This window comes from Macaca mulatta, chromosome X (assembly GCF_049350105.2).
Source record: "Macaca mulatta isolate MMU2019108-1 chromosome X, T2T-MMU8v2.0, whole genome shotgun sequence".
NCBI lineage: Eukaryota > Metazoa > Chordata > Mammalia > Primates > Cercopithecidae > Macaca > Macaca mulatta.
Genome location: NC_133426.1, coordinates 43,681,834 through 43,706,644, shown reverse-complemented (window position 1 = coordinate 43,706,644; position 24,811 = coordinate 43,681,834). Strand labels below are relative to the sequence as shown.

General features: G+C 43.5%; 1 protein-coding gene across 1 annotated transcript in view; it reads right to left on the bottom strand.

Moving 5' to 3' along the window:
• Positions 1-24,811, bottom strand: part of MAOA (monoamine oxidase A) — an 81,758-nt gene that overhangs the window by 10,616 nt on the left and 46,331 nt on the right. Inside the window, exons 4-9 of the mRNA XM_015127229.3 lie at positions 22,527-22,631; positions 21,698-21,789; positions 6,277-6,418; positions 3,146-3,295; positions 2,683-2,842; positions 1,738-1,834 (exon numbers count right to left, since the gene is read on the bottom strand). Coding sequence (XP_014982715.2) covers positions 1,738-1,834; positions 2,683-2,842; positions 3,146-3,295; positions 6,277-6,418; positions 21,698-21,789; positions 22,527-22,631 — 746 coding nt within the window. The remainder of the gene's footprint in view (positions 1-1,737; positions 1,835-2,682; positions 2,843-3,145; positions 3,296-6,276; positions 6,419-21,697; positions 21,790-22,526; positions 22,632-24,811) is intronic.

The window sequence follows — 24,811 nt, the reverse complement described above, 5'->3', positions numbered from 1 at the left end:
AAGAAATTAGAATATCACTTTCTAAGAATTGCCTAAATAACTCCATTAACAGCGGGTCAGTTATTTGAGCCCTGAATAACCTAGTTAATAATAATGCTGAAGAAAGCCCAAAAGCATTGTACACATAAAAACTTGCACCCACAACCAGCGCTCAATAAATGGTAGCTTTAATTTTTAACACCACATCGCCAAGAAACAGATCATTTTGCTATTCCTCAGTTTCCAAAGAAACTCTCATCTTCTATACTTGGTTCTCTATAACCAATTATTATTATTTTATATTTGTTTTAGCCCCGCTGTCCACAGAACACAACTGTTTAACATTTTCCTTTTATACTATTTATCTTAAGTAAAATCATCAAAATATTGAGTTCTACTTTCACAAAAAAAAAAAAAGAAAGAAAGAAAGCCCAAAATGGCAGAAGACATCACTATATCTAACTCCTAGGGCAAGAAAAACATCAATGCTCTTCCATTCACAGTTGGATTGGTCTTCACTGACATTCTCCTGAAACCTGTACCTGAACCTCCTGCTTTTCTCTGGCATATAGAAGATGATGTCAAACTACCCAAACAACCTATATCCTTTTCTGCCCACTGGGGTTAGAGATGAAGAGGATGTGTTATTCCAACGGTCATTATGTTGTAAGCACCTGCCTTTCTCAGGGAGGCTGGTGATCTTATATGTTACAGTGAGAGAGGTGGTTATAAAATGTCTCATTAGTAACCCAGTAGCACAACCTGCTTTCTAAGTTCCCTGGGATGTGGGTCTGCTCCTTTTGCCTTTGTAATTTTCCTTCAATGACATGATGTGCATGAGTTCACCTTTCCCTTTGAGCAAGAGGTATGCATTTCCCAGGGGTAAAGGGGAGACCACTGGTCTCCCCTTTAAAAGTCACTTGATTGCTACTGAAGCTATGTTCTTTTGTTACGGAGTGGCAGAACAGATCGCCTTTTATTTGCATAGTTTTTGAGGAGGCCAAAAGGCAGGCAACAGGGAGGCTGTGGAACTCCTTAGCAATTCCTTTGTGGAGACCCCACTTCCTTCTCGGGACCCCCTAACCCCCATCGAGTAGGGCAGCTGTGTGCCGGAATGGGAAGAGAAGGGAAGAGCTCTCATTTTCCCTACACAGAACCAGATCCTGGAACATCTGCACACTTCGGAGGTTAAGTGAAGCACCACTGGTGAAGGATAACTAGAGTGACCCACCAGAAAAACTGCCATGCCATCCAATCAAGGCCTGGCTCAACTCTGAACTGTGCCTCCTAATTGGTCAGCTATCTTATATCTTAGGGTGACAACTAACATTTGCTATGTAGCAGATATCTGGAATGGAGAAAAGGATAAAACCGAGAACCCCTCCATTTAGAATTTTTTGATAGAATAAAGTGGTTAGTTCTCATTTCAGAATGGCTGTGGACATTCTGCCTGTAGGCAGGGGTGGCTACCATACTGTCTGTCTAGCTGCTTTTTTTCACTCTGTCCTCAACATGTAAGCTTTGTGTGAGAGAAAGACATACATGGGTACAAGTTCAAAATGGTGTCAATTTTAGTAAAGTTTCCCAGTATTCTTGTGCTACACACAAAACATTACTGCAATATTTTAATACATTACATATTTTGATAGCATTATTCATCATTGCTTGAGCTTAATTCCAGAGCAATATACTTTAACAGCATCCACACCAATACATCAACACAATTTGGAAAATGTAGAACAGCCAGCTCTAACTTACCCCATGATGGCAGGCAGTGATCCATCCGGCTTGGTGTCATCCAAGGTTATTGAAATTGGAGCATCTTCATCTTCAATGATCATGCAGCCACAGTAATCTTAACCAGGAGAAAAATCAATGGGAGATCGAGACCAAGCTCATCAGAGACACCCATACACACATAAATATATATAAACTATTTTTTAAGAGGAAGGCAAATCTTAAACTCTTGGTCTTGGCCCCAATCCTAGATGCTATGCCTTGTTAAATACACACACTGAATATATAAAGATGTCTATTCACCCACAGACAGAAAATGACCCATCTCCATCACCTTTAACTAAAGGGCTTATGACCAACCAATGCATGACAAAAATGGTCAGATGACCCTGGCTCCTAGCATACATGAGGAAAGAGAAGGGCTGCGCTGGAGGGAATGACCCAATCCAGGGAAGAAGTGGCAGGAGGGAATCTGACGAGTATAACCAGAATGCTTATCAACAATAGCCACCATATCTGGGATGCTTTCTAAGTCCAAGATCCCACCTCATTTAATTCTCACAACACCTTAGTGGTAGGTATTACTGTCACCACTTTACACCTACAGTGTGATGCTAGCAAGCAAGCGAAGTCCTGGAATGTGTAACTTCAATGCAGTGCTCTTTCGATGGTGCCTGCTGACCTCACTCTGCTCATAAAAAGTAAGAAGCAGGACAGATGCCAGGAGCCAGGGCAATGGTGGCCTTATGACTGATGTGATCTCCTTCTTCCCTCTCATTGCCAACAAGTGCTCTTGGGGTCATCATGTGTGGCCAAGGATATGAGGAAATTGACAAACCACGATTTCTAACCCTTTTTCTACCAATTTGAAAATACTTTGTTTCTATTCAATACCTTCTGTTCAATAATCCTAAAACAGTGTGATTTCTTCATATAATAGTTTAAACATGAATAATAGCAGCCTACCCTTCTTCTTCCAGAAGGCCTCCTTGTAATACATCATGCACTTAATGATAGCTCCCATTGGAAGACGCTGAATTAGCTGGTTTCTCTCTGCTGGAAGCTCTGGTCTGAAGTGAATCTTGGCCGTCAAGGTCGGAGGGATCGCATTAATTACGTATTTGCACTAAGACACACACAAGCAAAATATTACCTCAAATGTGAGCTGCAATCTTTGTAGCAGGCATGAAAAATCATCTTTATCACTTCTAAACAACATTGAGCAGTAAAAACATACAAAATGAGACAATGAGGCAACTGTAAGGCAACAAAACAGATCAAGGTCGGTCAACCAAGGCTGGTAATTTGGAAGACTGAGGCGGAAACATGTCAGCATTAATTATGCTACTGCTTGAATTGTATCTGGTTAGAAGCTGCAAAAGACACAAGGCCTATTTACTATATGCTCCTTTTGACTCAACCGAGTTACCTCATAATGTTCATGGTTCAATGTCTCTATGATGATGTTGTCACTTGACTGGTCAACATGAGTGACAGGTTGGTTCAGCTTCACTTTGTCTCCGAGGAGGTCCATTATCCGTTCGCTCACTTGACCAGATCCACCTACAAACTTCCGTTCCTACAGGGGGAGGTAGGTAGGACAGGAAACATTATGAAAGCCCAAGGAAGGAAAATCCTATTGGCTACTGATTAGAAAACCTCCAGAAAGTCACAGGCCACACCTCCAATATCTACACACTTAACTGTCAGAAGAATTCATTAGGACAGAGGCAGAGTTGGCCAAGACAATTCAATGATCATTCCCTGCACAGCTTCCAGCAAAGAAAAGCCATTAAAGTTTATAAAAATCACAGAACCAGAAGAAATGTTCCACTATGCCAATGCTGCCCTGACCAAGTGGGAATATCAGCGAGTTTGTGGGCTTCAAATGCCCAAGAGTGCAGGGTGTGGAGGGAGCCCTGGGAAGGGGCGGGCACTGTGCTTACTCCAGAGGATGAGGTTTCTAATTTCCTTTGATTCCTGTAGTTCTGGGCTGAGGTTATCCAGGCAGGTAAGGATGCAGATGGTGCCATATTATAGAAAAAGTTACAGGGTGCTTTTAGGGATAGTCATGTCCTACTAGTCACCACCAAATGATGTTCTAAGAATGGGAAGAAGGGCCAGGTGCAGTGGCTCATCTGGGGTCAGGAGTTCAAGACCAGCCTGGCTAACATGGTGAAATCCCATCTCTACTAAAAATACAAAAACTAGCCAGGCGTGGTGGCACATGCCTGTAATCCCAGCTATTCGGGAGGCTGAGGGAGGAGAACCACTTGAACCCAGGAGGCGGAGGTTGCAGTGAGCCAAGATTGCGCCACTGCACTCCAGCATGAGTGACAGAACTAGACTCCATCTCAAAAATAAAAAGAATCGGAATATCAGATCTTGAGTAACTTTTTGCAAAACTATCTGTAAGTTTCAAGGTGGAGGCAGAGGGTGAAGGCTAAGCATCTGCTTGTTCCTTTAGATATTGTTAAATAGTTCTCTTGAGCGGCCCTTATAAGACCAGAAGTGCTCTACCCCCTGCCTTCTGCTATGATCACCATGGAAATGTTTCCAGCTTAATCTAAGAAGGTAACTCCTTAACACAATGCTTTTGGTAAGAACCAGAAGGATATTTTTAGCCTATTATAGAAAATTCTTTTTTTTTTTTTTTTTTCTTGAGATGGAGTTTCACTCTTGTTGCCCAAGCTGAGTGCAATGGCACGATCTCGGTTCACTGCAACCTCCGTCTCCTGGATTCAAGTGATTCTCTTGCCTCAGCCTCCCGAGTAGCTGGGATTACAGGCGCGTGCCATGACGCCTGGCTAATTTTTTGTATTTTTAGCAGAAATGGGGTTTCATCATGTTAGCCAGGCTGGTCTCAAACTCCTGACCTCAGGTGATCCACCCGCCTTGGCCTCCCAAAGTGCTGGGATTACAGGTGTGAGCCACCGCACCTGGCCAGAAGATTCTTTAAATGGTTAGAAGTGCACAGCCCACCACTTAACAGATTCCTCAATCACGCTTCTCCAGAAAACTGCATAAGCAGCCATGCAGTGATTTTTGCACTTTTGTAACTGGCTACTGTTTTAATGACAATACCAAAGTTCTTCATAAAAAATATTCCTGGCTAGGCATGGTGGCTCATGCCTGTGATCCTAGCACTTTGAGAGGCTGAGGCGGAAGGACTGCTTCAGCCCAGGAGTTGGAGACCAGCCTAGGCAACAAAGTGAGACTCTGTCTCAAAAATTAATTTAAAAAAAGGAAAAAAATTCCCATAGTGGTTCAGACCTAAATTCATGATTCGTCTTTCTTCAAGAAACCCGGACCAATCTGGTCTGTTTTCTAAGAGTTATTTTGAGTTTTAATGCGGTGGAAAGACCATGAACTGTTTCTGTCTTGTTCACTGTCCACCCCTCCAGGTCTAGTATTTGTTGAATTAAATTATAGGATAAGCCTAAGTTCTTTAGAAAAATATTGTGATCATGGTTTGAGATTAATCGTCTGAACCATATTTTCCAAAAGGTCATGTAGAATTTGGCTAGAAGTATCCTGGCTCCTCTGAATGAAGGACACAAATATCAAATATGAATCAAAATACCTCAGAAAGTAAAATACTGGCTAAAAGGAGTAATCTGGCATTTCTGCCTGTAAGTAAAGACACTTAAAAAATGCAACTGTCCTGCGTTTGTCAAAGCTAAGGGTCAAATGGGCAATGACTCTTGGTGTCACAAGAACTTGGGGATTTCCGGTGACCTCCTCAGGAGAGGAATAATTCATTTGGTAGAGAAAGACTCTATACCTTGTACTGTGCACTCAGAATTCGGGAACTCAGAGAACCTAAGTTAGAAGTAAACTGCTACTAATTAAACCTCATACCATCCAAGCACAACATTTATAGAACAGAGATACCCATTCTCTTTGGATAACAGAAAGGGTTGAAGCAGAGAATCTCAGAGTCTGGGGAATTAGGATTCTGGCTTCGCCATGTGTCCAGCCAATGAACCAAATAAGTCTACTTATTAATAAAGGAAATGATATGGAAACTGGGCAAATTCAAGTGGGTAGCAAAAACTAAGAATCCAAAAGGCAGAATTTACTATTGCAAGAGTGGCCATAATCACTTGTGTGAATTAGAAGGAAGAACAGTCACTTCCATTCTGTAACAGTTAACATAAAAGAATAAATCTGATAAACAGATGGGACAGAAACCTGGTATCTGGAACAGAGATGATTTTAAGTACAATAATTGTACAATTTCTAGAATTTTGGAAATTATTTTAGGAATTTAGCTTCTCCTACATAAACAGCCTAATTTTACCTGCCACCAAAAGGAAGCAACTTAATTCTCAAAACCTAATTAATTCAAAATGAAACATTCTTTATCTGTGAACTCCTTTTCAGGAGTGACAAAAGGAAATGAGAAATTATTTTTTTCAGAAAATTTTTTGAGATAATTTCACGCTGCTAATTATTCATGTTTCAAAATACTGAAGCAATTATTAAAGACACTGCCCTGGGAGAAAGCAAAATCACAGATGAAGCTCTTGTTTCAGAACAGACACATACACACCATACCTGGCCGCCATTGGTGACAGAGAATATCCGAGTGGTGCCCCCACACTGCTTCACATACCACAAGAACCATAGGGCAGACACTTCGTGAGGCTCAGAGGTCACATTGATATTCACAAAAAGAGTAGCAAACCGCCTAGCAGTCCTGTTTACAGAACAAAAGTGGAAATCAGTTATCAATATGTATAGGAGTCAGATAACGTAATGTTTTTACAACACTATTTAGTGTGTTCAGGAAGTTTTTCTACTGCAATTGAAAAAAAAAACACCCTCAAGGATTCAATTTCTGAAGGAATGCATTCTTTAACTCTTAGAGAAACTAACGTTTTCTCCTGCTTAAGAAATTATGAGTTGAAAATGAGCGGAGGGTCCAGCAAGATGGCCGAATAGAAACAGCTCTGGTTTGCAGCTCCCAGTGAGATTCACGCAGAAGGTGGGTGATTTCTGTGTTTCCAACTGAGGTACCTGGTTCATCTCATTGGGACTTGTTGGGCAGTGGGTGCAGCCCACGGAGGGCGGGCTGAAGCAGGGAGGGGCGTCACCTCACCCGGGAAGTGCAAGGGGTCGGGAATTTCCCTTTCCTAGCCAAGGGAAGCCCTGAGAGACAGTACCAGGAAGAACGGTACACTCCTGCGCAGATACTGTGCTTTTCCTACAGTCTTCGCAACCGGTAGACTTGGAGATTCCCTCCGGTGCCTGGCTCAGTGGGTACCACACCCACGGAGCCCAGCAAGCTAATATCCATTGGCTTGAAATCCTCGCTGCTATTGCAGCAGCCTGAGATCAACCTGGGATGCTCAAGCTTGGTGTGGGGAGGGGCGTCCGCCATTGCTGAGGCTTGAGTAGGCAGTTTTATGCTGACAGTGTAAACAAAGCCAAGGGGAAGTTTGAACTGGATGGACCCCACCACAGTTCAGCAAGGTCTACTGCCACTCTAGATTCCACCTCTGTGGGCAGGGCATCTCTGAACAAGAGGCAGCAGCCCCAGTCAGGGACTTATAGATAAAATCCCCATCTCCCTGGGACAGAGCACCAGGGGGAAGGGGCAGCTGTGGGTGCAGCTTCAGCAGACTTAAATGTCCCTGCCTGACAGCTCTGAAGAGAGCAGTGGTTCTCCCAGCACAGCGTTTGAGCTCTGATAATGGACAGACTGCCTCCTCAAGTGGGTCCCTGACCCCTGTGTAGCCTGACTAGGAGACACCTCCCAGCAGGGGACGACAGACACCTCATACAGGAGAGCTCTGGCTGGCATCTGGTGGGTGCCCCCTTGATCCTTCCAGAGGAAGGACCAGGCAGCAATAGTTGCTGTTCTGCAGCCTCTGCTGGTGAAACCCCAACAAACAGGGTCTGGAGTGGACCTCCAGCAAACTCCAACAGACTTGCAGCTGAGGGGCCTGTTAGAAGGAAAACTAACAAGCAGAAAGGAATAGCATCAACATCAACAAAAAGGACATCCATACAGAAACCCCATCTGTAGGTCACCAACATCAAAGACCAAAGGTAGATAAAACCACAAAGGTGGGGAGAAACCAGTGGAGAAAGGATAAAAAATTCCAAAAACCAAAACGCCTCTTCTCTTGCAAAGGATCACAACTCCTCACCAGCAAGGGAACAAAACTGGATGGAGAATGAGTTTGACAAATTGACAGAAGTAGGCTTCAGAAGGTGGGTGATAACAAACTCCTCCGAGCTAAAGGAGCAGGTTCTAACCCAATGCAAGGAAGCTAAGAGGCTTGAAAACAGGTTAGACGAATTGCTAACTAGAATAACCAGTGTAGGGAAGAACATAAATGACCTGATGGAGCTGAAAAACGCACCACGAGAACTTCGTGAAGCAGACACAAGTTTCAATAGCTGAACTGATCAAGCAGAAGAAAGGATGTCAGTAATTGAAGATCAACTTAATGAAATAAAGCAAGAAGACAAGATTAGAGAAAAAAGAGTGAAAAGAAACGAACAAAGCCTCCAAGAAATATGGGACTATGTGAAAAGACCAAATTTATGTTTGACTGGTATACCTGAAATTGACGGGGAGAATGGAACCAAGTTGGAAAACATTCTTCAGGATATTATCCAGGAGAACTTCCCTAACCTAGCAAGGCAGGCCAACATTCAAATTCAGGAAATACAGAGAACACCACAAAGATATTCCTCAAAAAGAGCAACCCCAACACATATAATCATCAGATTCATCAAGGTTGAAATGAAGGAAAAAATGTTAAGTGCAGTCAGACAGAAAGGTCAGGTTACCCACAAAGGGAAGCCCATCAGACTAACAGCAGATCTCCCAGCAGAAACCCTACAAGCCAGAAGAGACTGGGGGCCAATATTCAACATTTAAAGAAAAGAATTTTCAACCCGGAATTTCATATCCAGCCAAACTAAGTTTCATGACTGAAGGAGAAATAAAATCCTTTACAGACAAGCAAATGCTGAGAGATTTTGTTACCACCAGGCCTGCCTTGCCAGAGCTCCTGAAGGAAGCACTAATTATGGAAAGGAACAACTGGTACCAGCCACTGCAAAAACATGCCAAATTGTAAAGACCATTGACACTATGAAGAAACTACATCAACTAGCGGGCAAAATAACCAGTTAGCATCAGAATGATAGGATCAAATTCACACATAACAATATCAACCTGAAATGTAAATGGGTTAAACGCCCCAATTGAAAGACACAGACTAGCAAACTGGCTAAAGAGTCAAGACCCATCGGTGTGCTGTATTCAGGAGACCCATCTCACACGCAAAGACACACATAGGTTCAAAATAAAGGGATGGAGGAACATTTACCAACCAGATGGAAAGCAAGAAAAAAAGCAGGGGTTGCAGTCTTAGTCTCTGATAAAACAGACTTTAAACCATCAAAGGTCAAAAGAGACAAAGAAGGGCATTACATAATTGTAAAGGGATCAATGCAACAAGAAGAGCTAACTATCCTAAATATACATGCACCAAATACAGGAGCACCCACGTTCATAAAGAAAGTTCTTAGAGACCTACAAAGAGACTTACACTCCCACACAACAACAGTGGGAGACTTTAATACTCCACTGTCAATATTAGATCAACGAGACAAAAATTAACAAGGATATTCAGGACTTGAACTCAGCTCTGGACCAAGTGGACCTAACAGACATCTACAGAACTCTCCACCCCAAATCAACAGAGTATACATTCTTCTCAGCACCACATCACACTTATTCTAAAATGACCACATAATTAGAACTCCTCAGCAAATGTAAAAGAACAGAAATCACAACAAACTGTCTCTCAGACCACAGTACAATCAAATTAGAACTCAGGATGAAGAAACTCACTCAAAACTGCACAACTACACGGAAACTGAACAACCTGCTCCTGAATGACTACTGAGAATTAACGAAATGAAGACAGAAATAAAGTTGTTCTTTGAAACGAATGAGAACAAAGACACAATGCACCAGAATCTCTGGGACACATTTAAAGCAGTGTATAGAGGAAAATTTATAGCACTAAATGCCCAAAAGAGAAAGCTGGAAAGATCTAAAATCGACACCCTAATATCACAATTAAAAGAACTAGAGAAGCAAGAGCAAACAAATTCAAAAGCTAGCAGAAGACAAGAAATAACTAAGATCACAGCAGAACTGAAGAAGATAGAGATTTAAAAAAAAAAAAAAACCCTTCAAAAAAATCAATGAATCCAAGAGCTGGTTTTTTGAAAAGATCAACAAAATAGATAGACCGCTAGCAAGACTAATAAAGAAAGAGAGAAGAATCAAATAGATGCAATAAAAAATGATAAAGGGGATATCACCACTGACCCCACAGAAATACAAACTACCAACAGAGAATGCTATAAACACCTCTATGAAAATAAACTAGAAAATCTAGAAGAAATGGATAAATTCCTAGACACATACACCCTCCCAAGACTAAATCAGGAAGAAGTCGAATCTCTGAATAGACCAATAACAGGTTCTGAAATTGAGACAGTAATTAATAGCCTACCAACCAAAAAAAGTCCAGGACCAGACAGATTCACAGCTGAATTCTACCAGAGGTACAAAGAGGGGCTGCTACCATTCCTTCTGAAACTATTCCAATCAATAGAAAAAGAGGGGATCCTCCCTAACTCATTTTATGAGGCCAGCATCATCCTGATACCAAAACCTGGCAGAGACACAACAAAAAAAGAAAATTTCAGGCCAATATCCCTGATGAACATCAATGCGAAAATCCTCAATAAAATACTAGCAAACCAAATCCTGCAGCACATCAAAAAGCATATCCACCTAGATCAAGTTGGCTTCCTCCCTGGGATGCAAGGCTGGTTCAACATACACAAATCAATAAATATAATCCATCACATACACAGAACCAATGACAAAAACCACAAGATTATCTCAATAGATACAGAAAAGGCCTTGGACAAAATTCAACAGCCCTTCATGCTAAAAACTCTGAATAAACTAGGTATTGATGGAACATATCTCAAAATAATAGGAGCTGTTTATGACAAACCCACAGCCAATATCATACTGAATGAGCAAAAACTGGAAGCATTCCCTTTGAAAACTGGCACAAGACAAGGATGCCCTCTCTCACCACTCCTATTCAACATAGTATTGGAAGTTCTGGCCAGGGCAATCATACAAGAGAAAGAAATAAAGGGTATTCAGCTAGGAAAAGAGGAAGTCAAATTGTCTGTTTGCAGATGACATGACTGTATATTTAGAAAGCCCCATCGTCTTAGCCCAAAATCTCCTTCAGCTGATAAGCAAATTCAGCAAAGTCTCAGGATACAAAATCAATGTGCAAAAATCACAAGCATTCCTATACACCAATAACAGAGAACCAAATCATGAGTGAACTCCCATTCACAATTGCTACAAGGAGAATAAAATACCTAGGAATTCAATTTACAAGGGATGTGAAGGACCTCTTCAAAGAGAACTACAAACCACTGTTCAACGAAATAAAAGAGGACACAAACAAATGGAAGAACATTCCATGCTCATGGATAGGAAGAATCAATATCATGAAAATGGCCATACTGCCCAAAGTAATTCATAAATTCAGTGCTATCCCCATCAAGCTACGACTGACTTTCTTCACAGAATTGGAAAAAACTACTTTAAACTTCATATGGAACCAAAAAAAGAGCCCGCATAGCCAAGACAATCCTAAGCAAAAAGAACAAAGCTGGAGGCATCATGTTACCTGACTTCAAACTACACTACAAGGCTACAGTAACCAAAACAGCATGGTACTGGTACCAAAACAGATATATAGACCAATGGAACAGAACAGAGGCCTCAGAAATAACACCACATATCTACAACCATCTGATCTTTGACAAACCTGACAAAAACAAGCAATAGGGAAAGGATTCCCTATTTAATAAATAGTGCTGGGAAAACTGGCTAGCCATATGCAGAAAGGTGAAATTGGATCCCTTCCTTACACTTTATACAAAAATTAACTCAAGATGGATTAAAGATTTAAATGTATAACCTAAAACCATAAAAACTGTAGAAGAAAACCTAGGCAATACCATTCAGAACACAGGGATGGACAAAGACTTCATAACTAAAACACCAAAAGCAACAGCAACAAAAGCCAAAACAGACAAATGGAATCTAATTAAACTAAAGAGCTCTGGCACAGCAAAATAAACTATCATCAGAGTTAACTGGCAACCTACAGAATGGGAGAAAATTTTTGTAATCTACCCATCCGACAAAGGGCTAATATCCAGAATCTACAAAGAACCTAAACAAATTTACAAGAAAGAAACAACCCCATGAAAAAATGGGCAAAGGATATGAACAGACACTTCTCAAAAGAAGACATTTATGCAGCCAAAAAGACTTATGAAAAAATGTTCATCATCACTGGTCCTTAGAGAAATGCAAATCAAAACCACAGTGAGATACCATCTCATGCCAGTTAGAATGGCAATCACTAAAAAGTCATGAAACAACAGATGCTGGAGAGGATGTGGAGAAATAGGAATGCTTTTACAATGTTGGTGGGAGTGTCAATTAGTTCAACCATTATGGAAGACAGTATGGTGATTCCTCAAGGATCTAGAACTAGAAATACCATTTGACCCAGCAATCCCATTACTGGGTATATACCCAAAGAATTATAAATCATTCTACTATAAAGACACATGCATACATATGTTTATTGCAGCACTGTTCACAATAGCAAAGTCTTGGAACCAACCCAAATGCCCATCAATGATAGACTGGATAAAGAAAATGTGGCACATATACACCATGGAATACTATGCAGCCATAAAAAAGGATGAGTTCATGTCCTTTGCAGGGACATGGATGAAACTGGAAACCATCATTCTCAGCAAAGTAACACAAGAAGACAAAACCAAACACCACATGTTCTCACTCATAAGTGGAAGTTGAACAATAAGAACACATGGACACAGGGAGGGGAACATCACACACCAGGGCCTGTCAGGGGATTGGGGGCTCGGGGAGGGATAGCATTAGGAGAAATGCCTAATGTAAATAATGAGTTGATGGGTGTATCAAACCAACATGGCACATGCATACCTAAGTAACAAACCTGCATGTTGTGCACATGCACCCCAGAACTTAAAGTATAATTAAAATAAAAAAGAAATTATGAGTTAGCTCCAAGTATGCTAATCCAGGTTCTCTCTAAGCGTCAATATGCTTGTTTCAACACCCATCCTCTACTCTCCATCTTCATTGCCACAGCCCTGGTCCAGGCTACCAATATGTCCAGGCTATAGCAGTGGTGGCTCTTACTTGGTCATCCTGCATCCCCTCTTGTATCCTCCACACTATAGCCAATGAGGTCTTTTAAAAGTGCCAAACTCAAAAAACCCTCTGCTCAAAACCCTTCAATGACCTTCAATGGAGAAAGGACAAACCTTGAATGTGGCCAATAGATCCTGCACTATCAGCCTCTAGACCAGTCCTCCAAACTCCCCTTATACCACTTGCTCTTGTCATCACTATGGTCCAGATACACTGTCCACTCAGTTGCTCAAACATGCCAATATCCTCACTTCAAGGCCTTCACAAATGCTTGTTTCTGTCCTCTATGCCTAGAAGATTCCATCACTGTACATCATCTACCCATCGCTGTCTCCCCACTCCCCTGTGAACTTTGAGTCATTTTTGAAAGATACCATTCTCCCCACATCATCCAACTTTTCCTGTCTCCCCACGTACCTGTGGGTCATTTCTGGAAGGTAGCATCCTGCCATACACCATTGATTCTTCCTGTCTAGCTGCTACTCCTCTGGTTCATTTCCGGACGGTACCATTGCCCCCAAAACGTACACCCTTCCCTGCCTCCTCTCAGCAGTTGTGTCTCATTCCTAGAAGACAGTATCTCCGGAAACACATTTTCTATTTTCGTATGTCCCCACTGACTCTGACAGTCATTCCTAGTAGATACCATCTGCCTACACCACCCAATCTTCTTGTTGCCACCCTAATACTATGGCTGATTTGGGGATATCATTACCTCCCCACTCCCCCACCCCACAACCAGATTCAACCTTCACTGTCTCTTCCAGAGCCTGTGTCACAATCTCGGAAGATATAATTCCCCCAGCACTATCTAGTCTCTCCTATCTCCCCCTTGCACCTGTCGGCCATTAGACGGCCTCCACACCATCTGCTCTTGCTGTCTCCCCTCTAAACCTATGGCTAATTCCTTGACTATACCATGTACCAACACTATCCAATCATAATGTCTCCCCTCAAGCCCTGGTGGCTCATTCCTGGAAGATGTATCTTGCTACAGCATTCCTGTCTTCCTGTCTCCCCCATTCCCAGCTATGTCATTCCCAAATACCACCCCCCAGAACATCCATCCTTCCTGTCTCTCCCTACCACTCCCCATGTGGCTCATTCCTGGAAGGTACCATCTCTCTAAACTCCTGTCTCCCCATATCCCTGTGGGTTGTTTCTGGAAGTTACCATCCTTCCACACCATCTGCCCTTCTTGTCTCCCCAGCCACTGCACCTGTGGCTGTCTCCAAAGCCAATCCACCCTGTCTCCCAATTCTCTTGCGGGTCATTCCTGGAAGACACCATCTCCCAACACCACCCCTTTCCTGCCTCCCCCAGTCACCACCTGTGTGGTTCATTCCTGGAAGATACCATATTGCCACATCATCCAACCTTTCTATTTCCCCCTACTCCTGAGTCACATCTGGATGATACCACCCCCTCCCTAAGACATCTACCATTCCGTCTTCCCGCAGTGCCTATGTCACATTCCTGAAAGATACTATACCCCACACAAAACTATCCACTCTTCCCTGTCAGTCATTCTGTTAGATACCATCCCCCATCCTGTATTCCCCTGAAGCACCACCAGTGTGGTTCATTCCTGCAAGATACCATCCTGCCACACAATCCAACCTTTCTGTTTTCCCACTACCCCTCTGGGTCATTTCAGGATGATACCACCTCCTCCCCAAAACGTCTACCCTTCCCTGTCACCCTATAGTGCCTGTGTCATATTCCTGATACTATCCCCTCTTACATTATTTACCCTGCCTTGACTCCCTGTGGGATCTCCGGGCCATCCTGGAAGATCCCATTCTCCTACTTCATCCATCATTCCCCCGCTTCCCCAATTCCATAGTTCATTCCTGGAAGATACCATCTCCAATGCAACATCCATCCTTCTCCTCTATCCCCTGCCCTGTAGGTCATGCCTGGAAAATATCATTCTGCCATACCCTACCTGTCTCCCATCTACCCCTGTGGTCCATTCCTGGAAGATACAATCCCCCCAAAACACCCACCTGCCAGGGCTCATTCCTGGAAGATACCATCCTGCCACACCATCCACCCTTCCAATATCCCCCGGACCTCTAACCACCCTTGTGGCAGATTGCTGGAAGATACCATCTCTCTAAACCCAATCCACTGTTACCTACTGCCCCTGTGGGTCACTCCAGGAAGATACCATCCACATTCACCTTCCATCCTGTCTCCACCCCCACTACTGCAAGTGTGGCTCATTCCTGGAAGATACCATCTTGTGACACCATCCAACCTTCCTATTTTCCCGTACCCCTCTGGGTCATTTTGAGACGACATAACCACATCTACCCTTCCCTGTTTCCCCACAGTGACTACTACATTCCTGAAAGATACTATCACAACCCCCCAACACTTCCACCTTGCCTTGTCTCCCCCTTTCCCCTTTGGGTCATCCAGGAGGATGCCATCTCCACATATCTCTTCCTGTGTTCCCCCCAGGCACCACCAGGGTGGCTCATTCCTGAAAGACACCATCTCTCAAAACACAATCCACCCTGTGTCCCTCTGCCCCTTTGGATCATCCCTGGAAGATACCATCGTGGTCATCTTCCACACTTCCTGTCTCTTCCCTCTCTTCTGGGTCGTGGATGGAAGTTATCTCCCCCACCACTCCCAACTCTTTGGGTCACTACACGAAAAACAATGGCTGCCAACAAGCCAATGTTCTCTCCATCCCCTAGCTCTTGTGGACCATTCCTGGGCGGTACCATCCCACCTCACCATCCACTCTTCATGTTTCCCTACTGCCCCTGTGATTCATTCCTGGAAAATATATCCTGCCACACCATTCATGCTTCCTCTCTCTGCCCTGTCCCTCTGGGTCATTCCACAATGATACCGTGCCAGCCAACATCCCCCTGATGATCTCCCCCACCACCCACAGTGTGGCTCATTCCTGGAAGATACCATCCTGCCACACCATGCAACCGCTGTATCTCCCCACTACCCCTCTGATCATTTCGGGATGATACCACACCCTCCCTAAAACATCTAGGCTTCCCTGTGTCCCCGAAGAGCCTTTGTCACATTCCTGATATAACCCCCCCCAACACTAATCCTCTGGCTCATTCCAGGACGATATCATCCCCCCACACTTCCGCCCTTCCTGTTTTCCCCTACCACTACCCAGGTGTCTCATTCCTGGAAGACACCATCTCTCTAAACAAAATGTACCCTGTCTCTCCCTGCCTCTTTGAATCATTCTTGGAAGATACCATCCACCCATACCTTCTGCCACCCCCACCACTGTCATTTTGGCTCATTTCTGGACGATACCATCCTGCCAAACCATTTAACCATTCTACTTTCCTGCTATCCTCTTGGTTATTTTGTGATGATATCACCTTCTTCCTAAAACGTCTACCCTTCCCTGCCTCCTTGCAGTGCTCGGTTCATACTCTTGAAAGATACTATACCCCTTATATTACCCAGTCTGCCTTGTCACCCCCTTGGCTCTGTGGGTCATCCTGGAAGATACCATCTCCCTACCTCATCCATCAATCCCCCCCTCCCCGAATTCTACAGTTCATTACTGGAACACACCGTCTCTTCTACTGTATCCATCCTTCCTATCTATCTTCTGCCCTGTGGGTCATTCCTGTAAAAATAACATTCTGCCAAACCATCTACCCTATCGGTCTTCCCCTGACCCCAGTGGGTCATTCCTGGAAGATACCATGCCCCCCACAACCCCACCAGTGTGGCTCAATCCTGGAGGATACCATCCTGCCACACCATCATCATTTCCTGTCTCCCCCATCCCTCTAGGTCATTGCTGGAAGATATCTCCATCCACAACGTCTACCCTTCCATTTTCCCCCATGACCCTGTGGGTCATTCCTGGAAGATTTCATTCCACCAAACCATCTACGCTGACTGACTTCTCCCACACCTGTGGCTCATTCCCAGAAGACATACCCTGCCACACCAGTCGGGCTTCCTGTCTCTCCCCTATTCCTCTGGATCATTCTTGAATGATATCATCTTGAATGATAACATCCACCTTTCTTGTCTCTTTCCACCACTGCCAGTGTGGCTCATTTCTGGAAGATACCATCCTAACACGCCATGCAACTGTCCTATTTCCCTACTATTCCTCTGGGTCATTTTGGTATCACTCCCTCACAAAACAACTACCCTTCCCTGTTTCCCCCCAGAGACTAAGTCACATTCCTGAAAGATATAACCCCCTCAACACTATCCACCCTGTCCTATTTACCCTTACCCCTAAGGGTTATCCCGGAAGATACCATTTCCCCCACCATCACTCATCTTTCTTACTCTCCCAACCTTGTGGGTCATACCTGGAAAATATCATCCTGCCTCACCTTCCCCACTTGGTGTCTCCCCACATCCTTCTGTGTCATTGTTGGAATGTATTCCCCACAACATCAACCTTTCTTATCTCCTCCCAACCCTTTGAGTCACTCCAGGAAGATACCATGTCCCCAGTCAGGCCAACATTCCCTGTGTCCCCTTAGCCCATGTGGGTCATTCCTTGAAAATATATCCTGCCACACCATTCATGATTCCTGACTCCCCACTACCCCCTCTGGCTCATTCCTGCATGGTATCACCCCCAATATCCACCGTTCCCATCTCCCCCCACCACTACCCTTTTGGCACATTCCTAGGAGATACCATTTGCCTAAACGTATTTCCCTGACTTCTGTGGGTCATTTATGTAAGATACCATCCACATACACCCTTAGTGTCTCCCACTTCCACCACTGTCACCGTGGCTCATTCCTGGAAGATACCATCCTGCCATTCAACTATCCTGTCTCCCCTCTACTGCTCTGGGTCATTTAGGGATGATACTACTCCCTCACCAAAACAGCTACCCTTTCCTGCCTCCCTGCATTGCCTGTGTCATATTCCTGGAAGATACTATCCCCCTTACATTATCCACTCTGTCTTGTCTTTCTTTTGGCCCTGTGGGCCATCTTGGCAGATCCCATCCACCTAGCTCATCCATCATTCCCCTCCTTCCTCAATCTTGTAGTTCATTCCTGGAAGATACCATCTCCTCCATACCATGCATTCTTTATATCTACCCCCTGCCCTGTGGCTCATTCCTGGAAAATACCATTCCATGAAACTATCTACCTACCTGTCTCACCCCTACCTCGGTGGCTCATTCCTGGAAGATACCATCTCCCTACACCATCCACCTTTCCTGTTTACTTAACCCCACACATCCTGAAGACCATTCTTAGAAAATAGCATCCTGCCTCACTATCTTTACTTCCTATCTCCCTCTACCCTTTTGGGTGATTACTGGAAGATATCCCCCTCCACAACCTTTACCCTTCAGGTCACCCCCTTGCCCCTGTGGGTCATTCCTGGAAGATACCATCTCTCTATACCACCCATCTTCCCCCACCACCAACCACGTGGCTCATTCCTGGAAGATACCATCTTGCTACACCTTTCTAAACCCTCTGGGTCATTTCTAAACCACCTCCTCCACAAAACATCTAACCTTCTCTATGTTCCCACAGTGCCTGTGTCACATCCCTGAAAAGTAACATGCCCTCCCCCTACAAACACACTATCCACCCTGTCCTTTCTCCCCCTTGGCCTTGTGGGTCATCCTGGAAGATACTATGCCTACCCTTTCCTTGTTCCCCCCAAACACCACCAGGGTAGCTCATTCCTGGAAGATTCCATCTCTCTAAACACAATGTACCATGTTTTCTTCTGCCCCTTTGGTTCATTCCTGGAAGATAACACTTCACCAAATCATCTATCCTACTTGTCTCTCCCAACTCTTGAGGGTCACTCCTGGAAATACCATCCTGGTCACCTTCCACACTTCCTGTCTCCTCCCACCTCTTTTGGTCATTGCTGGAAGTTATCCACGACCCAATATACACCCTTCCTGACTCACCCCTGACCCTTTGGGTTACTCCAGGAAGAACCATGCCTTCGAACAAGCCCACCTTCCCTGCATCCCCTAGCTCCTGTGGACCATTCCCGGAAGGTATATCCTGCCACACCGGTCATGTTTCCTCTCCCTGTGCTACGCCTCTGGGTCATTCCTGTACAATCCTATGAGTCATTCTTGGAAGAAACCATGACCCCTCACCATCCACCCTTCCTTTCTCCCCTCAACCACTGCCAGTGTGGCTCATTCCTGGAAGATACCATCCTGCCACACCACCAAAACGTCTTAGGTACCCTCTGCCCTGTGGACCATTCCTGGAAAATTCCATTTTGCCAAATGATCTACACTACCTATGTTCCCTCTATCCTTGTGGGTCATAACTGGAAGAGATGATCTTCCTCACCCCATCTACCTTTGTATCTACCCCTTGCCCTACGGGTCATTTCTGGAATACATCATCTTGCCTCACCATCTATGTTTCCTGTCTCCCCACCATCCTTCCGGGTCATTGCTGGAAAACTCCCCTTCCCCTAAGACATCCACCCTTCTGTTTTCCCCTTTGACCTTTTGGGTAATTCCTAGAAGATACCATCTCCATCCACACAAACCAACCTTCCATTTCTCTCCCCAGAGACAGAGAAATAGCTGGAAAATTTCATTCTTCCCCACCACACATACACACACACACACACACACACACACACACACACACACACACACAATCTAATGTTGCCTGTTTCCCCTTGACCCTGTGGGCCATTCCTAGAAGATACCATACCCCCACAGGGATCCATCCTTGTTCCCCACTCCCTAACACTGTGGGGGCATTCCTGGAAGATGCAACCAGGCCACACCATTCACTCTTCCTATCTCATCCCTGCCTTTGTGGCTCATTTCTGGAAGACATACCCTGGTAATACCATCTATACTTCCTGTCTCCTCATTACACCTCTGGGTTGTTGGTGGATGATACCCCGCAACCTCCACTTTTCCTGTCTTCCTTTTGCCCCTTGTGGTCATTCATAAAAGATACCATCCCACCACACCATCAACTTTTTTTGTCTCCCCCATTATCCTGGTGGCTCATTCATGGCAAACACCATCCACTATACTTGTCTCCCCTCTGAACCTGTGGATCATACCTGGAAGATACTATCTTCCTATCCCTATCCCATCACTCCTTCCTATCTCCCCCTCATCCCTGTGGCTCATTCCCAGAAGATAAAATCCCCCAATGCCATCCACCCTTCCTGTCCCCATCTCCCCTTGTTTCTGTGGGTCATTCCTAAAACACCACCCATCTTGCTCCATTATCCCTTTATCCCTTCTTGCTTTTGTGGGTAGTTTTTGGAAGCTATCATTCCCTCCTCCCACCACCACTGTCCAACCTTCCCTCTCTCCCTTTGACACTGTGTGTCATTCTTAGATCATACCATCTGCTCACTACTATCAACCCTATGGGTCACTCCTGGAAGGTACCATTTCCACCACACCATCCACCCTTCCTGTCTCTCTCCTGCCCCATGGCTTATTCCTGGCAGATACTATCCCCCCAACTTCATCCACTCTTCCTTTCTCTCTCCTGTCCCTGTGTGTCATTCCTGGAAGATACCATTGCCCTACACTGTTCACCTTTTCTGACTCCCCTCTGCCCCTGCGGCTCATTCTTAGTTGATGCACTAACTCCTTAGTTTCAGGTTAAAGCTTGCTTCATCAAAGAATGCTTCCTTTACCCTCAGACCATGTAAGGTTCTCCCTGTTACAGGAACTCTCCTAGCATTATGTAATTGTGTTCAAGGTCAGTCTTGCTTGCTAGAAGAACATAAACTCCATGAGGGTAGGGGCTATTCCTAAGAAGTTCGCCCCCATTCCTCAGTGCCTGGTATAGTGCCTTCACATAGTAGGCCCCACATAAACTAATAATACATGGTCTAATTGAAAACATTTTTATTATTACAGACTAGCTTTCCTCTCATTTCCTAGTATTCTACATCTATATGGGATTATCATTTTACTTTATTTTAAGTTCCGGGGTACATGTGCAGGTTTATTAGATAGGTAAACGTGTGCCACAGTGGTTTGCTGCACCTGTCAACCCATCACCTAGGTATTAAGACCCACATGCATTAGCTATTTATCCTGATGCTCTCCCTCCTCCCACCCCCTGACAGGCTTCAGTGTGTGTTGTTCCCCTCCCCGCATCCATGTCTTCTTAATGTTCAGTTCCCACACTTATGAGTAAGAACATGTGGTGTTTGGTTTTCTGTTCCTGTGTTAGTTTTCTGAGAATGATGGCTTCCAGCTTCATCCATGTCCCTGAAAAGGACATGATTTCATCCTTTTTTATGGCTGCATAGTATTCCATGGTGTAAATGCATCACATTTTTTAAAAATATCTTTTCAAATTGCTTTTGTAGGCAACCTTTCCAGGATATGAAAACACAATTATTGATTTTATTGCAGATCACACAACTCTTTCATTAAAAGAAATTCTACTTCATTCACCTACTTTTGTTAATTTTTAGATTCATTTTCTGTTCTAACCTACTTTGAGGTGCCCTCAACATTGCTACTGACTGAAAGATTACTAGGTTTCCTCTTAACTTTTTTTCTGTAAGTTGTTAAGAAAAGCACTGCAGTTCAAGGCAAGATATAAAAGACAAGAAGGGAAGATAAAAAGTAAATTTTGAATGGTAAAGTCTACTTACTTTGTCCAGCAGATTTTGTCAATGAGCTCTTTCATGGTCATTTTGTCCCATTCAGCAGCATTTTGAGCCTCCCAGGGTGCATCAGCTGGAATCTGTAGAGAAAGGAAGTCCCCACTCAGGTTTGATGGTAACTGCCACCTCTTCGCAGGAAGGGCCTCATGAAAACCTCTGAAAATGGGTCTCTTGGTCTCTGTGTTGAAATGTATGATTGGCATGGAATTCTATATAGAGACAGGGAGTGCAGTAGAGTTCCTTGGATTCTATGTCCTAATGCCATTGCCAAAACAATAATAATAGTGACAATATTATATATGTCTATGCACAAATTTATATGTAATTATTATAATGATGACAATATCATCATTATTATTGAAAGCTAATACCTACTTTATGTCCCAAATTCAAGTTTGAGAGATTGATATTACAGAGCCTAAGACTAAGTTAAAAAACTTTGGGGTGGCAAGTCCTTCCCTCCTTTACTATCTAAAATGGCATTACAGACAGACAGACAACTGTAAGTAGAGATACTTGGCAAAAATGTCATATAAATGTTCAGTAGCATAGAGTTGAAGGCACACAGGCATTTGTATAAGAGAGTGGGTTGGTATGCTGGTTCCCTGCTATGAGGTCTTGAGTAAATTACATAATCTCTGGGCACTCATTTTTCCCATTTGTCAAGTGGAAATACAGCCAACTTTGCAGTTTGGGTACATTGGAAATGATATGCATTGGTGTCCGGAGCAATGTTCCCTGCACCATGGAAGGATATTAAACGGTTGCCATTGTTATTTCAGTAATGGGTCATGTGCAAACTGAACACACATTTTACCTCCTTCCCCATGTTATCTATTGTCCGCCACAGATTGTTGTAATCCAAATATGCAATGGGATTCCATACTGGTGGAAAGGCGCCCCGAAATGGATATGTTTTCCCCTAGAACATAAAAGCAAACAGAATCAATCAAAAAGAGTAATACCTTAAATTTGAATGGTATTCTAAAACAACAAAAAAGCAACCAACCTAAGACTTTCAAAGTAACCAGACCCTCTACTGTGTCAGAAACATTCCCTTTGACGGGAACTGAATACATTATACCTGTACAGGCCCCAATTTAATAAAATGTGCAGAATCTCCATGCTGCTGTGTTGGCTGGTTTTAATTTACAGTAAATAATAGCTTTACATTTATTTCTATTTATTTGGAAATTATACCTAAATAAAGGTAGCACATCCTAGTATCTAATGCTGGTGCTACAATATTCTCAACTCCTGAATTCCCATCTAATCTCTTGAGAAAGCTGTTCCCACTGAGACGAGAGCAGGATGATGACGTGGAGGACCGTCTTTAGACCACATATAGGACAAGAATAGCAAAGCGGAATATCTCATACTGTTGTTTAAGGTCTACAAAGGCTTAATAAAGACCGGCTAGACTACACGCTATGCCTGATTAAAGAATCAGATTATAAGCAGTGTGGAATATCAGGCACTTGCCACTGTGGGCTGCCAAGCATCCATTCCCCTTTCCTGGTGGTATCCTGGTTTCTTTCTGGGAAATTGCCTCTCTTCTTTTCTGTATAGCTGTGTAGGAAGGATGGTCCCAGCTACCAGCTCCCATTACAGAAAATTATAAGTTAGATTTTTTTTAAAAATCTCTACACCCAAGCTGCTGGTATAGCCTGGCTGTGAGCCTGTTATCTGAGTTTGGCCAGTCACACCCTCTCAGAGGACTCTGGCCATGGAGTGGGTCACCCACGTAGAGAAGAGAGTAGACTGTGGGTTTTCTTTCCCCGTGGCCAAGTGCTGAGCAGATGCTTCCTGCTACAAAGACCATGGCTACGGTTCCTGCCCCTAACTTGCCAGAGCTCTCATGCTTTTTGCTCATTCTCAAGTGTGGTCTTCCAGCCTCACATCAGTTCTGTAGGTCTTCTCATTTCCTTTCAGTACATTCCCTCTTGTTAGCCTGAATTGGTTTCTATTGCTTGGTACCAAGACCTCTAACATGAAGATGGCTCCTTCATTATTAGAAACCATTAACTTCATTTCATTGTGTAACAGCCAAAGTGCTAAGAAAAGCAAGGGTGAGGTGAGTCCCTAGGAAATAGACCAGAAATAGGTAGTTTATACGGCCTTATTTGCTCATTTAATTTCTTTTACTTTAAAAATAAATGTCTTGTAAATATTCATAAGGCCACATCTTTTCTACCAGCATAATTTGCATGATAATTTGATTTTTTAATTAAATAATTTACTTGGAGAAAGTCTACTACATGCACTGCAGAATATTGAGAGCTGTATTGGATTTTTTAAAGGGCTAAAACAAAACTCCTGACCATCAGGGCAAGGACACAAGACATCACAAGCACGTGTATGCATACTTCCTGAGTAAGAATATATGGCGGCCATTAAGTGACAGGGAAGTAATTTTCCCTTCCACATAGCAAATTCAAATAACCTTGGCAGAATATGTGATCTCGTTTCTTATCTGAAAATGTTACGTTGTAACACTGCAATACAACTTTTTGAGACTCCAAATCCTTTATCATCATCACCACCATCATCACTAACATTTATTGAGATCCTTCTCCATGCCTGACACTGGCTAAAGCCCTTTATATGCATTATCTCACGCAATGCTCACTCCAATCCTGTGAAGGCAAGAACTATTGATATTTCCATTTTATAAATAAGGAAACTAAAGCCCAGCAGCAGTAGCTAGTATATCATAGAATGGAAATTTCCTGCTCCCAAAGCCTTTGCTCATAAAATATACTTTCCTGCCTCCTGTACAGTTGATGGAATGTGGAGATAGGTTTGTTCTAAAGGCATTTTTAAACTTCTCAACTTTCTCTTTCCCAAAAGAAAGAGAACTTTGAAATGTGAAACTTAGAAATCTTCCACGTGTACATTTTCTGTTTCTAAGGAGTAAAAATGGAGACTTAAGACGCTTCAGGGGTGGAAGACAACCACTGAGGGAACATAAACAACTTTGGAAAATGCTAATACATATCCTGAGAGAAATGGGCAAAGGTATTTTACATAGAAAACAAAAATAGCTATGGAGAAGAGAGGGACTGAGGGTAAGTAATAGCTCAGGGGCAGCCTCAGAGCAGC